General features: G+C 30.7%; 1 protein-coding gene across 1 annotated transcript; it reads right to left on the reverse strand.

The window, feature by feature from the left end:
• Positions 1-7,616: 7,616 nt before the first annotated feature.
• LOC128191463 (uncharacterized) lies at positions 7,617-13,729 on the reverse strand. Its single transcript, XM_052863542.1, has 8 exons — positions 13,619-13,729; positions 10,854-10,934; positions 10,502-10,750; positions 10,297-10,401; positions 9,836-9,949; positions 9,360-9,557; positions 8,325-8,423; positions 7,617-8,221 (listed from the first exon to the last, which is right to left on the reverse strand). The coding sequence occupies exons 1-8, from the start codon at positions 13,619-13,621 to the stop codon at positions 8,144-8,146; spliced, it is 927 nt and encodes a 308-aa protein (XP_052719502.1). The 5' UTR covers positions 13,622-13,729; the 3' UTR covers positions 7,617-8,143.
• Positions 13,730-14,066: the final 337 nt, after the last annotated feature.

The following is a 14,066-nucleotide window of genomic DNA, read 5'->3' on the forward strand; positions in this document are numbered from 1 at the left end:
TAAACCTCTGCCAACATACTTCACAATGGGCTGTTTATTAAATACTATTGCAGAGAACAAAAATCTACAAAGTCATTGAAACTGTAATTGTAGAGACTTTTTTTTACACAAAATGTAATTTCAAAAATTAGTTCTTACTGGCAAATTTCAAAGAGCATATTATCTGGTTTTATATCGTTTGCTATTTTATTTATAAGGTAATGAGAGTTGTGTCGTAGCAAAGGTTTATGATGTAAAGATATTTTTATATAAATTAAAATAAAACATAGCATTCCTTATATTTTTTCGGATGAACAAATGATAATATTTTTCAGCAAAGTTAAGAAACATTAATACTTTCGATCTGTTTTTTTAATTGTAGAATAAATGTATGGAAGTGCATTTTATTTATTTTTCTTGTTAAAGTTCAAGTAATTATAATGTTGCTGTTATTTATTATTTATATTTTATATGAAATTACAAAAATACGGTGTTTTTTTATTCAAGGCAATTTAGGATAATCATCAGTATTTCAGACATTTTAAGTTGGCAAGTAATATCATAGTACAAACATGGACATCAGTGATCCAGATATACAGAGCTATATCGCAAATGAAGACACCAAGTGAAAACTCATAGTAGAGCTTGCTCCATGGATGGAAAGTTTCTAAGAGCATCTGATTTGAATACTAAAGAGATGGTATTAAACCACAAATCGATAAAGAGAACTCGTGTATGAATTTGATGTATTACTTTTATGTCCGAAAATGCTGCGAATGAAATAAAAAAAATTCTTAATATATATTAATCTAAACAAAAAACAGACCAAGATTTAAGAAAAACATAGCAAATGATTCTTTTAAAAAAATATCATGAAAAGGTTCATAGATAACTCGATGGATGGAAAATGATCCACAAATCATTACAAAATTACGAACACGAGACAGTTTTCGTTATTGTTAAAATTAGGATAATTTTGTTGACTTTAACCTGTGTACGCACAGGATGATCGAGTAAAGCAAAAATAAAATTAAAAAAAAAAAATTATAAGGTATGCTAAAGCTTTCCGTTTCTATCACCCATACTCTCCAAATGATTTTCCAATAAACTTCATATGTAAAGTTCAAATGGAAGAATGTGACCTTTATCCTTGGTTAAATGGTCTTCAAACCTTTCCTGGGTATTTTTCTCATAAAATTTTTTCATCCCCCCCCTACCTCGAAGAAGGGAGAAAAAATTACTTTGCTGCTGTCCCTCTGTCTCTCTGTCGATCGATTGGTCCACCAACAGTTTCCGTGTATTTTCTTCGCAGAGGTTGCACATTTAAGCATTGAATGCCTATTTTTGGATGTGATTGATCATATAACACACCAAGTTGTCCAGACAAATTGAAAAGCGCGCTTTAGCGGGGTATGATAATTTGTCTGCATCACTTGGTGTATTATAGGACCGACGACATCCAAAAATAAAAATTCAGTTTCTATATTTTTATTCATACTAATGTATATTTTTGTAAGAAATAAATGTGTATCATCGCTGAAAAGCCATTATATACGCTCTGAGTCAGGAATATGAAACATTCATGGAACAGCCATGTTATTAAGCTCTCATTCGCGACTAAAAATATAGTGCTAGGAAATGTGTTGAGAAAATTCTTATTAATAACGAATAAATATGATTTAACAATTATTTTCCATAAGTATATATGAAATTGGTTATGTAAAATTGAACGTTGTATTAATATTACAAAAATAGAAATACTCAAAACGCTTGGTGACGTTTATATTTGTGCTCATGGCGCATGATATTAGCTAGGTGTATTCATAGCAAATTGAATGTCCCAGATTCCCAATGCAAACGGAATGTAATAATTTTGAAATGAAGTTTGGTAGTTTATCATAATAATATCTAGGTCAGGTTGTTTCCAACGGAGGAAGCATACGTGTTTCACACAACTCTTGATGTGAGTATATGTGATAATGTTTTCATTAAGGTCTTCCGTTTCCAACGGAAGACCTTGTACTGATTCTGATGGTAATTCTTCATTATTGTTTTTCTTCTTCTAGACGCTTTTTAAACCTTAATAACTTTTTTGTTTGGCATTCGATTTTATTAAAATTTTCAGGTTGTATTGTAAATTAGATTAACATTTTAAGTAAAAAAAATGAGAAATCGTAACTTTCGGGTTCGAGTTATTCCCCTTTTTAAAAATTTTTAGGGGCACTCGTTTCCGGACAAAGGCTGCGAAATGGTTCGTAGCAAATAATCCAAAGTTAGAAATCTTTAAAATTGATTCCTTGAATATTGTCCTCTGATTTTTGTATTTTAGTTTTTTCCAATTGTACCACTTAAACTATATAATTGAAATCTATGTTTTAAAAATTGCTAATTTTTACTCATGTTTTTGCTTCGTAAGTTGTGCATAAATTAAAGGTCTTTCATTTGAGACCAAAAGAAAAGGGCTGGCCCCTTAAATAAGGGATCTAGGTCCCTGAAAGTCTTTGCTGTATAATTAAAAAACGATACATGCTACGATAATGATTTCCCTGGAAAAGTTGTTCTTCGTTATCTTATCAATCTAATTATAATATAGTATTGTTTGGATATTGCGTAATATGAGAGTTAAAAGCTTCACATGAAGACATGCATACCCGCTTTCATTTTGCTAACTGGGAATAGCTCCCTGTGCCTAATAGTGTTTTAAAATAGCAGTCAATACTTTTCTTGTTTCAATATATCGCCAACTTATCACAGACATGCCTTTATCTTTTTTTTCAAGAGATCTAACTCTTTAATACTCTGCAGTCTGGGGGTAACATTAAAATATAGAAAATAGGCATGAACTAATTTTCAAGAGATCAAATTGATTTTCTAAAGCCCTGATTGGTCAAAAGTGTGAAAATGACCTCCTATTAATATCTGTAAGACCATGTCAAGTGTAAGGGGAAGGGGGATGGCTTTATTAAGACTGATTGACAATCCTTTCTTGACTTGAAGCTGTAACAGAAGACCTTTTCACAGTTCTCTCCCTATTTCAATGACTTGAAAAAAATGGTTTTATAATTTTTACATACATGTAGTAGCCTTGTTTTGGTAGCTTTTCTGTTTTGTGAAAAGAGAAGGAAAACATGAAACATTGAACACGGTGCTTAAAAAGAGAGAAAATTCGACTGCAAATCACACTCGTCAGTTCTCTTTGTAGGAAAAAATATCGGCAGTTGCATTGTCAACGCCTCATTGCATGCGCTTATAAAGGAGAGAGAGAGAGAGAGAGAGAGAGAGAGAGAGAGAGAGAGAGAGAGAGAGATTACTCATCAAGACAATTAAAATCCTATTATCTCAAGAAGGATAAGCAGGATAACATAACATAACACGCATTTGATGCATCTTTGTATTTCTGTTGTTGTTATCAACATCTTCAACCGAACGCTTTTATACGCTTCTTATATTCTGGAAAAAGCACCTTTGTGTTTCTGTGGAACAAAGACTTTTGAAGCAAAGTCCATACATTATTAGCTATTTCTTGGTCTGACTTTATCAAATCAAGATGTTTATCATAATGTGCTGATTTTGGTATAATCTTAAAGAGGGAGTAATTATTTTACGCTCTTTACAAATGTTATTATTGTCTTATCATGTGATATTTATTATGAATGAAAAATTTATTTCAAATTGTGAAATAGTGCGGTCTTGCAATGTGATGACTAACTGCCGAAAATAAGTTACTAGTAGGTCACAATATTTGATAAATATTGAATTTGGATGCCAACAGATGAAATCGAATGATGTAAACACAAATAAACAGAGTTAAGTATTCATCAAACGGTGTTGAGGTTTTTTTTATTCAAACCAACTGTGGGGCGAGCAAAACAGGAACTACACATATCTCACATCATTGTTAACTATAGTCAGTACCAGGTTCTCGTTTTCGTGAAATTTGTGTACATTTGTTGTTGGTGGTTATTTCACAATTGAATAAATACGTAATTCGGTGAAGTTTTCTGTAGTCCAGTTTTAGGAGCTTACTGTCTTCTGAGCATTTAAAAAGTGTATTATGTTTTGTTTTCCAACAGAATGAATCATTTAGGTTAAGTAGAGTTTTCAATTTTTCTTCGTGTTTGACAAAAGTATTACAGACACTTATAAACACATGATATACATCTGTGTTGATTTTTAAAAAAAATTGGCATTCCATCTTGGTAAAATAGGCAACGTTTTATTCCATTCATTAACATTGTTCACAAATAAATGAAGGTATCTGATATTTAATTTTTTCACCTATTACATAGATTTGGGTTTTTTTTTAATTCGTTCATTTATACATTCTGTCTATTTGTTGTGTTTATCCACTCCCCACTTACAAATAGTACACATATGTGTGTATTTTCCATTTTCCAAACACTTGCTTGGATCGATAGGACAGTAAAGCACGAAACTTTCGTGTATATTATCCAATAAAAAAACAAAAATATCAATAGCTGAGGGATCGCGGATAACCCTGAAATAGCGAGTACTTATTACACGTAAATAAAGGATATCTCATGATTGGCGATGGTAAATGATTTGTATCCAACGAGTTGTATGTTTTCTATTCCCGAGCCTTGACAAGAAGATATAAAACATAGAAAGGGTTTGATAAAAATCAATACAATCACAAATCCTGAGATATTATTTTAATTACGTTTTACCACGTATTATATTAAACTTCAATATTTTCTGTAAGCATTATCATTGTGAGCCGAACAACACATTTGCTACAAAACGTCAACAACCTTACACACGGAAATAGTTCCTTGAAGATAAACAAGTATTTACTCTTCTAATATATTTTTTATAAATTTATAAAACAAGAGGCTCATGGGCCACATCGCTGCCCTGAACAACAGTTCATTGTATCGTTCTATTTTAGTTTTTGAATATTTTCCAAATATATTTCAATGTTAAACATTAAACCCCTCTTAGAGCCCCAGCATTAGTCTAGGATAATGATTTTATTAATGTAGAATACAACCTTTCTAAGAATGCTTGCATAGTAACTGTAGCATTGTAGTTGTTGAGAATAAGATTTTTAAACATCGTCGGTATATATTTCTATGAAACTTTTAATCCCTCTTGGGGCCCCAAGTAATAGTCCATTTATGATTACATATTAATATAAAAAATTGTAGCAATTTAATTCTTGAGAAGATTTTCTTTTAATCCATCTCTTTATTATTCCTTTTACCGTATGTTAAATTTTTAACGTAAAATCTTGTTGGCCCCAGTATCTGTGCAGATGTTAAGATTATAACAATTATGAATCTACATCATTTGAGGATGCTTGCATCTTTGTTAGCCAAGGGTTTTCGGTCCACTCCGCTCCCCATAACCCTTTGGCAGATCTCATTCCGAAAACTCTGATACGCTCTGTTTTATGATTGGCTGCAGCTGGGAGTAGCTGGTCCAATCGCAGCATTTAAATCAGGCTGTTGTAAATAGACTTTAAAAGAAGCACACGTGTGATCTTTTTTTTTTATTTATATTTTTATTCATGACTTTCGCAGCTTTCTTAGACACTACATTTCTTTTGGAACATTTTTTTACTTACAATATACATGCAAGAATAGGTATATAATCATTCACAATGGCTTGAAAGTTTGTTTTATGTGTTTTAGTGAGGTTGAGAAAGGACAGAACAAATTGAGTGAAATAATATGCATATAAACACAAACAAATGTGATTTACACGGAATTGTGGGTACATTTCTGAAGACAGAAAACTCCTGGACTTCGCGACGTCAAGCTGCGCTCTCTTTTATAAATATACACATAAATCCAATGCACAATGGTAAAAGCCCAAGCATAAAGAAATTTGTTATATCAGCAAACAAAAAAAGTGTACAAATATTCTACACAATTGGTTGTATGATATGACGAATTCCATTAAAAACATAAAGATATCTTACGTAATACAAAATAACTAATTCAACATTTCTTATGCAACAAGGTACACTTAGAAGTCTATCTTTACTAGAAGAATTGAAAACCTCATGTTTCTATGTTATTCAAATATAACATAAATGAACATCAAACAAATTCGTTTAAAGGGTACCAAACTGTCAGTTGATTATACTTGCAACAAGAATAACAAATATTAATTTTTCAATACATTTCATACTGTCAATACCTTCCTTTTTGCATATGTATTAAGACTTGAATTTTCTTGTAACATACAAACTATTAAGCGTTTAAGTAGCTTATACATAATGCTTATTTTCAAAGCATTCACTGTATTTAGCGATCCCTCATTATGTCAACGTCACTGCTTAATTATGCTTAATAGAACTTTCAGAAGCTTTCCTATAGAATATTTTTGCAAATGTTTATCCACACAGTTTTACATGAAATCAAATCTTGCATCTTATATTTCATAAAACATCGGTAATAAAATTTGAAACTGATTTAGCTACATCTATACTTATAAATTAAGGCATTTTGCAAACAAACTACAAAATGCCTGCACCAGACTAGTTGTTTACACCTCTGGTATTTGAAAACATGTGAAATGATGTCCGTAAGTTATAATTGAATTTTAACTTATAAGTTATTATTGTGAAATTAGTCAAAAACCTATTGTACTCTCATTTTCGATAAACAAGCTCGAAATAGCAAAACAGAGAGTAAGGTGGTGGACACGCTTTGGCGGATCCAAGTCAGGGATAGTTTGCATCAAAATATATACTTGCAATGAAGTAATATTGATTAATTACAATATAGAGTGAATATATTTACTGTGAGCCTATTTACAGAATACATAAAAGTTAAGATTTTACACATGTTGAATAAATAAAATAAGTCAATTCGTTGTTTGAGTGGGCGATTTTTGGATTTGATACTCATTCGCTTGCGAAGTACGGCCTGGTGAGAGAATGGGATAGAACTTTCCAGAACGGGTAACCAAGAACGAAGATTGACTAAATAAGGAAAGGTTTACGATGAATTCATCATGTATCGCGGGCAGACACCTTGGATCGGACTTTGACTAATACAAAAAGTTATTAAATAAAATGGAACAATCAATACGACTTTCGTATTAATGGAAAGAACTATTTGACATCATGCCACCGGTTTTGACCAGCTACTTTGAATGTGACAACTTTAGATTAAACTATGCATGCAAATGGAAAATAATGTATTAACTAGCGTGTTTTTATTTTATACATTTTCATAACACGACAGATTGGTTGTAAACCTTAAACATTAATGAACTGACAATTGTATTCTACGTCTATATATTGTCAATCGCAACTTCTCATGAAGTTGCGATTGCTGTACTGTATGGATAAATGATGTATACATAAAACAGGAATGTTTAATGGGGATTCCCCCTCCAGATTGTTTTTCTTTTATCTGAAATTCTTATTTGAGACAGTAATAGAAATTATATTGAAAATTGACCTAAAGAACCAAATTTAGGAAGAGATACACTAAATACCTATTCACTGGTTTGAAATAAATACATGTTGAATAAAAAAAAATAATATTTTTTTCTAATTCAGCTGAAACAAACTGGATTGAGGCCACGTACATGTACATTTGTATATTATCCATTTCTGTTTAGATTTTTTATCCCTGTCCGCTCCTTTAAATATCAAACAATGCAGTTCGTTTTTTTATTTCAATTTTAAAGGATTAAGATAAGGAAACATTTGGACAAAGTATATACAAAAATGAAAAAAAAAAGTTTAGTTCAACATATTAAGCATTATGTTATAATGATGTTAAAAGTGTTAATTCCCCCGCTTGCACGAGGTATCATCTAGTCTTTTTGAAAAATTTGACTACGTTTTTCTGAAGAAATGGATTTCTATATATGATGATAAATGACTAAAGCCATTTATGGCCACTTTCTTACTAAGTCAACTATTTTTATTCAAATAACTAAATTAAAAAAGAAAAAACGATCAACCTGTAAAAAATCATATTTGTATGATAACATTGATAACAAATCTTAAAAGACAATGATTAAAAAAACATGCATACGTAGTGTATTATGTATAGTTAAATTTGTCGTTATATTACAAAAATCGAGATTTTTTTTAAACACGCCATTAAAAAAACGCCATTGACAAAGTGTACTTGGTTTTCACCATTCATTACATTGATTTAACTCTTAATATCGACCTTTATTCAGGCCATACTTTCTTTCGAATACAACAAATATATAATGATAACAACATCCCTTCAATGATAAATTCAGTTATCTGTAAAGAGACAAAATTCGTATTATAATCAAATGAGGTTTTAAAGTAGTATTAATTTACTGAGTGTCTCGTAACGTTTCCTTTGAGTTAAAAAAAAACTCACCTCCAAAGTCCCAATAGTCAATAAGGTGATTCGTAGCAGGCTTACTTGCCATTCTTCAATGTGTACAACGCTTAGTGACTTGATAGGTATCATGCAGTTCTACATTTTCAAGATTAATAAAGTTATCAAATGGATCACTGATTGCAAATTCTCTAGTTACAGAACGTTTTATACTCCATCTTTAATAGGCATTATAGCACACCCGTCTCAAATTAACTCGTTCATAATCACAACTGAAGTCAATTTCTTTCATCAACGTTTTTGTAAACTAGGCATTAAAACACTATAATGTGATACAAAAATCACGGGTGCTGAAAGACAGGACTAACATCCTCTTTCACCCCATCCCCTAAGTATCTAGACCATCTAGAAAGATAATTCCGCTCACAAAGGGGAAAGTCATGAGTGTACAGGCGATAAAAAAGGTAAACGATTTTTATGAAATTGCATGGAAAACTCGGAAAAAATATCATTTATTATAAGGACGAATTCTAAACAAGCCCAGAAGAACTTAAAACCATTTTTAATCTTCTTGGGTACTAGAAAATCTAAAAGAATGCCATGGAAGAGAAAAAGGAAAATATGAAATTAATGTTACGAGCTATTTATCTGTTTAAAAACTTGCAACTAGTCGAAATTGTCACAATTTATTCAATAAATTTATTTCAGGGTCATCACATGCAGATACTCAGTGAATTGATTTTTTGAGCTACGACATGTGGTCATCACTTTTTTATTGTTGTAGTTTGATAATACAGTTCATCAAATATTATCAGCAGTGCCTCTCGGCTAGAAGACGAAGTTTGAAACCTTGTTGTATTGTATATAGAGATAGTCTGACTTTTTAAATGAAAGTTTGTTTTAATACATTTGTGTAATGAATGTATTAATTAATATATAAATATGTCATAAAGGATCATTTCATTTAAAATCTAGATACTGAAAGAGAGGGGATGAAAGGGGAGGGGTGGTCGGTCCTGCCCTCAAGCACCCGTTACAGAAATTAGTAAAAAGCAATGTGTTATAAAGATTTACATATTTAAATGTTCCAGGACTGACAGATGAATGACAGGTATTTGGTGCGCTTCCATAATCGTCCTCCGAGACATAATTGCAACAGGTCTTTGGGATCTGGGATGCAGTTGACTGACATGTGCCTGCTGTGGTACACCACGGAGTGCTGTCAAAGTCGTTAGTTGTTCCTTTGACTTGGTTTATAGCACAACAGTCGTACTTCATTTATATTAAAAACAGAGAAAAAATTAATATTCAAAGCTTAATGAGTCAGATAAGAAGCATTGAAGTAAAAAACATGATTTATTCATAACAATTGATATCATAACTTAATGATAGTCATACAGTTGGTAAGACAGTGATCAAAATACCTATGGTTCACCGAATTTTGTTTGTCTTTTATCGTTTCATGCTTTTTGTGTTTTGAACAAAATGGAACATAAGACAGTTTTCAGGTTTTGAAGCTTTTCATTGATTTTTTTTAGTTTTATTTTTACCTCGATGAAGAACCTGTTCCAACTATTAGATATTGCACCTCCGCTGGTTACATTATCCGAACTATAACTCTCCTGGAGTCGAGCTATCATTGATGTTTTTATTTCGACATAGTTCTATAAAAATACATGCTAAATCTTTGTTGGTAAATTAATAAACTTTCTTTCATAAGACATTGTGGAAAGAAAATGGGCGCTAAATGTTTAACGATATAAGTCATAAAGTTTCCTTTTCCGTTAAATAAAAAAATTGCATAAATAAATTCACTTTGAATTCATCGGATTAAAATAAGTTAGTTTTCCATTTTTGTAAAGAAGAGCGTAATACAAGTTATGTTGAAATCAAAATATAAATGTACATAGGCACACAGTAAATTAAATTATATAACCATGTGCACTATACACATTCATATGCAACGAGAATAAAATAGTTTTGTTTAATGCAATTAAGAAATTATACGAACCGTATCCATTTGCTTTTCTTTGTAGTCAAGCACTTTTTCGTAGAAATATATCATTATGCCTGCATACAAGACAGCAAGAACTCCAACGACAATAATTCCTGCAAACTTTGAAAAGAGTATTTCAAGTGGCCGATAAATAACATTTGGGGTTTCTTGATATTGAACATGAATAATGTATTGTCATTGATATTTTCTGTGTACTTACTCTGATGAATATGCTGATTCCATTGTACTTAGGTATCCATATGAAATTCAATATCAATAGGAAAGTTAGTAAAATCAGAACTGGAAGAGATATCCCCCAATTGCGTATGCATGTTGACTCGTTTTTAATGGCATCGTATTTACAGGGTAAAGTATTGCTCACACTTAAAGAAACAAGCACCTCTTCTAATTCACATGGCTTAACTGTTGAAATTTCTTCAGAAGATAATACCAGCACAATTGCTAAAACCTAAAGAAAGCATTTTATCAACACACTACTAACAAACAGTAAGATAATTCGAAATTTCTTAACATATCATAACATTTAAAATGTTAAAAATGTTCAATTATACCATAAGAATTCCTTTTAAAGCAAGCAAGGTATGGAATAACCTGAATTCTAAGCTTCTGCATAATTCCTTTGAAAGTTTTTTCTGTTGAAAAATAAAACATGTAATTGTAATGTTATTGAATTCTTGATAGATCCAATGACATTGGCAATTATATTTCAAGTTACATATTGGATAAAGTAAAATTCATACATTATTTGTATCTTTAAATATACTCTATTCTAACTTTACTTAAATAACAAGATTTTTTTGTCTTATGTATTCTGTATAGTTTGTTAATATCATATTTTTCATGAAATAGAACATTACATAAATAAGAATTGTGTTTAAGTATTGCTTTGTTACATAATTGGTAAAAATCTGGTTCATTGCATGTGGTATTTTGGTAACAAAAAAAAGTGTGTAGGATTTTAAAATATACCTTTTAACCTTTAACAAATATATTCTCCCTAATGCATTCATTACTATCTTGTCAATGTTTATTTTAAAAAAAAACTACCTAAGAACCCTCTTCTACTGATTGATTTTATTTCATATTTTGCAAGCTTTACACTAAATCCTAACTTAAAGTGATCTTGTCTTTGAAAAAATATAACATCCGCCAGACAATTAACAAAGAACTAGGTACAGTTTCAATCATATTTTGTCCTGTTTTAGAGTGATTTTTAAAGATATCACAAGAAATTGAAATGTAACGTTTATTTACACAAGCATACCCATAAACTAAGAATCTATATATAGTTACCCGATTAGACTTCCAAAATTTTAATTGTGATGTCACAAACAGTGCATTTTCCCGTAATTTTCAAAAAACTGAGCAGAAGACACCAATTCCTAAGTGGTTTTTTTAATAGAAAAATATATCCGCAGCTGTCGACAACGATGAAACTCACATAATAATTTTATTATGTGATGTCACATAATATATATTAAATTCGTTGTGGGCGACAGCTGCGGACACATTTTCCTCTTCAAAAAACTATATGAAAATATGCCATTTTTCATCAGTTTTTACCAAATCTTAGAAATATGCCAAAATGTTTAGGTCATAACTATTTATTGAAACAAGATAAAAGTGTATAACTTGGTACTTTATATACACACGTGTTCAAGATGGTACTTATGTATTTTTATGAGATTTAAACAACTTTTGAATTTTAGGGCAAATATTGAAAGAAACTGTACCTTCTTCTTTAAAGGAGTCGCTATGTATGATACTTAAAATACAAAAGTGATGGTGAAAGGTTTTAGCTTAAGGAGGTTGGCACCTGAAATACAAGTAATGCCAATAACCCGACAACTATCTCCTATAAAGATGGATACATACAATGTTAACTTATTCTATTTGTGACCCATGCCACATGCCATTTTTTTTTTTAAATATGGGGTCCCAAACAGAAATGATAATTCTCTTGAGAATGTTCAACGTGGAAATTCCTTATTTGAAGATATCCATCAAATATTTAGTTTGAACTATCAAGTGATAATGATTTTGATACGGTATGAAGTTGAGGGCATGTTGTGAATATTAAAGTGACATTTAAGTCAAAGTTAAAACAACCTTGCTTTACTATGTGCTTCATATGCCAATACATAATGAACGCAAGAGTATATGTTAATATTGTTACAAAATGTTGGAGTGAATAAATTATAATGTAAATTAAAAATAAAATTAATAATAATGCCATCTTCCCAGAACTTTGCATACAAATAGGCATAAATCTAATGTTTAATGTAAAGTAAAAAAATATTGGGGTCACGTTTCAAAAAATAAAGTTATCCCGAATTTTTTGATTTCACTGAATTTTTGAGTTTCTAATAACTTTCAGTATTTTGATTTAATTGGAGAAAAATGCAAATATATGTCAGTAATACTAGAAAATTGTTCAAATAATTTTTTCAGAACAGCATGAAGATATCTCACTGCACAAACTATCTTGAGGTAATGTCTGCACTAAAATTAGGGAGCTAAAGTAACAGTACTCTAAAACTATTGAGTTAAGAAAAATGTTCATTTTCCTCTAGAAAACCTTCCGCCACAAAAGATAGTCGCTTATTAAACTCTTTAGATATATATTTTTCTGTTAACTATTTCATTCAATAAAGTTTATTTGGCATTGTAAAATATAAATACACTAAAAGAATTAATACATCTTGGAAAATTTTCAGACTAGGGATGACCCAAAATGGCTACCCAAAACCCGAGGAGCGAACCTCTTTAAGATAATTATATAATAACCATAGTTTACACTTAAATTGTAAATATCAGTACCATTCCCAATAAAATATGTTCAAGAAAAATTCTGCTCATACTTAATATATAGTCGTTTAGTTGACCCATACTTTTTTTAATCATTTACATGATCGTCAATAGCAGCAATCTTACTTTAAACACGCGACATACAGCAGTCCTAAAAAGCTTTAAAACAACTTCATTGATTAAAGATGAACTATTTCAAATATTGATAAACTGTTCCATTGTTTATCTTTTTTCATGTTTCTGTTCTGCGTTTTCTGATCTTTTATTTTTAAACAATACTACGTCTATCATTTACATGTTGAACGTAGAATAACAATGCCGTTTTGCTTTCATATGTAAATCAATTATGCTAAATACTGATATAAGGTTTTAAAGTAATTGTTACTTTTATCACTTATGTAAACAATAAAAAGTCATTATCTTTGTTAATTATTAGGATATGACATTTACATATTTGACTAAAATACGATTGAGTGGTTAGATATCGTTCGATACTTTCAATACTCACCATAATATAAGCTACTTTCGTTTTGGCTATGCGCAGAATTTTCTGTTTTGACTTGCAAAAATCAATACCGTTATGTAAGCCGACGACGCACGTTAGCCTCGTGTTTGTGCTGGTTTTAAATACAAGACAAGCACTGCGCAATGGGCGTAAAATTCAGGCATTTAAACAAAGGCTACGCAGAAAAAACCAGCACTTTTCGTTACACAAATATTTTTTCAAGGTTAAATGCTTTTCTCTACCAATACCCACACAATTTACACAATAAATGCACTATTTTAAATGCATGAAGGATATCGAAGAAGGTTGCATTATACGAGGATTTATGTATAAAATGAAATAAGAGTTTGAAAATAAATGGAAATTCGAAAAAAGGTATAAGTCGTTGACTTAGGAAATTAACTATTTCGTATTGTGAGTTCTTTCATCACAAACATATTAAGAAATTGAG

The sequence above is a fragment of the Crassostrea angulata genome, chromosome 7 (genome assembly GCF_025612915.1).
Source record: "Crassostrea angulata isolate pt1a10 chromosome 7, ASM2561291v2, whole genome shotgun sequence".
Lineage (NCBI taxonomy): Eukaryota > Metazoa > Mollusca > Bivalvia > Ostreida > Ostreidae > Magallana > Magallana angulata.

What these genes read in the sequence shown, in the direction of transcription:
- LOC128191463 (XM_052863542.1), bottom strand. An exon ending in CTTTAAAAGGAATTCTTATG is followed by an intron (nt 10,751 to 10,853) that starts GTATAATTGAAC and finishes TGCTTTCTTTAG; the next exon opens with GTTTTAGCAATTGTGCTGGT. An exon ending in AAGAAAAGCAAATGGATACG is followed by an intron (nt 9,950 to 10,296) that starts GTTCGTATAATT and finishes GTATTTTTATAG; the next exon opens with AACTATGTCGAAATAAAAAC.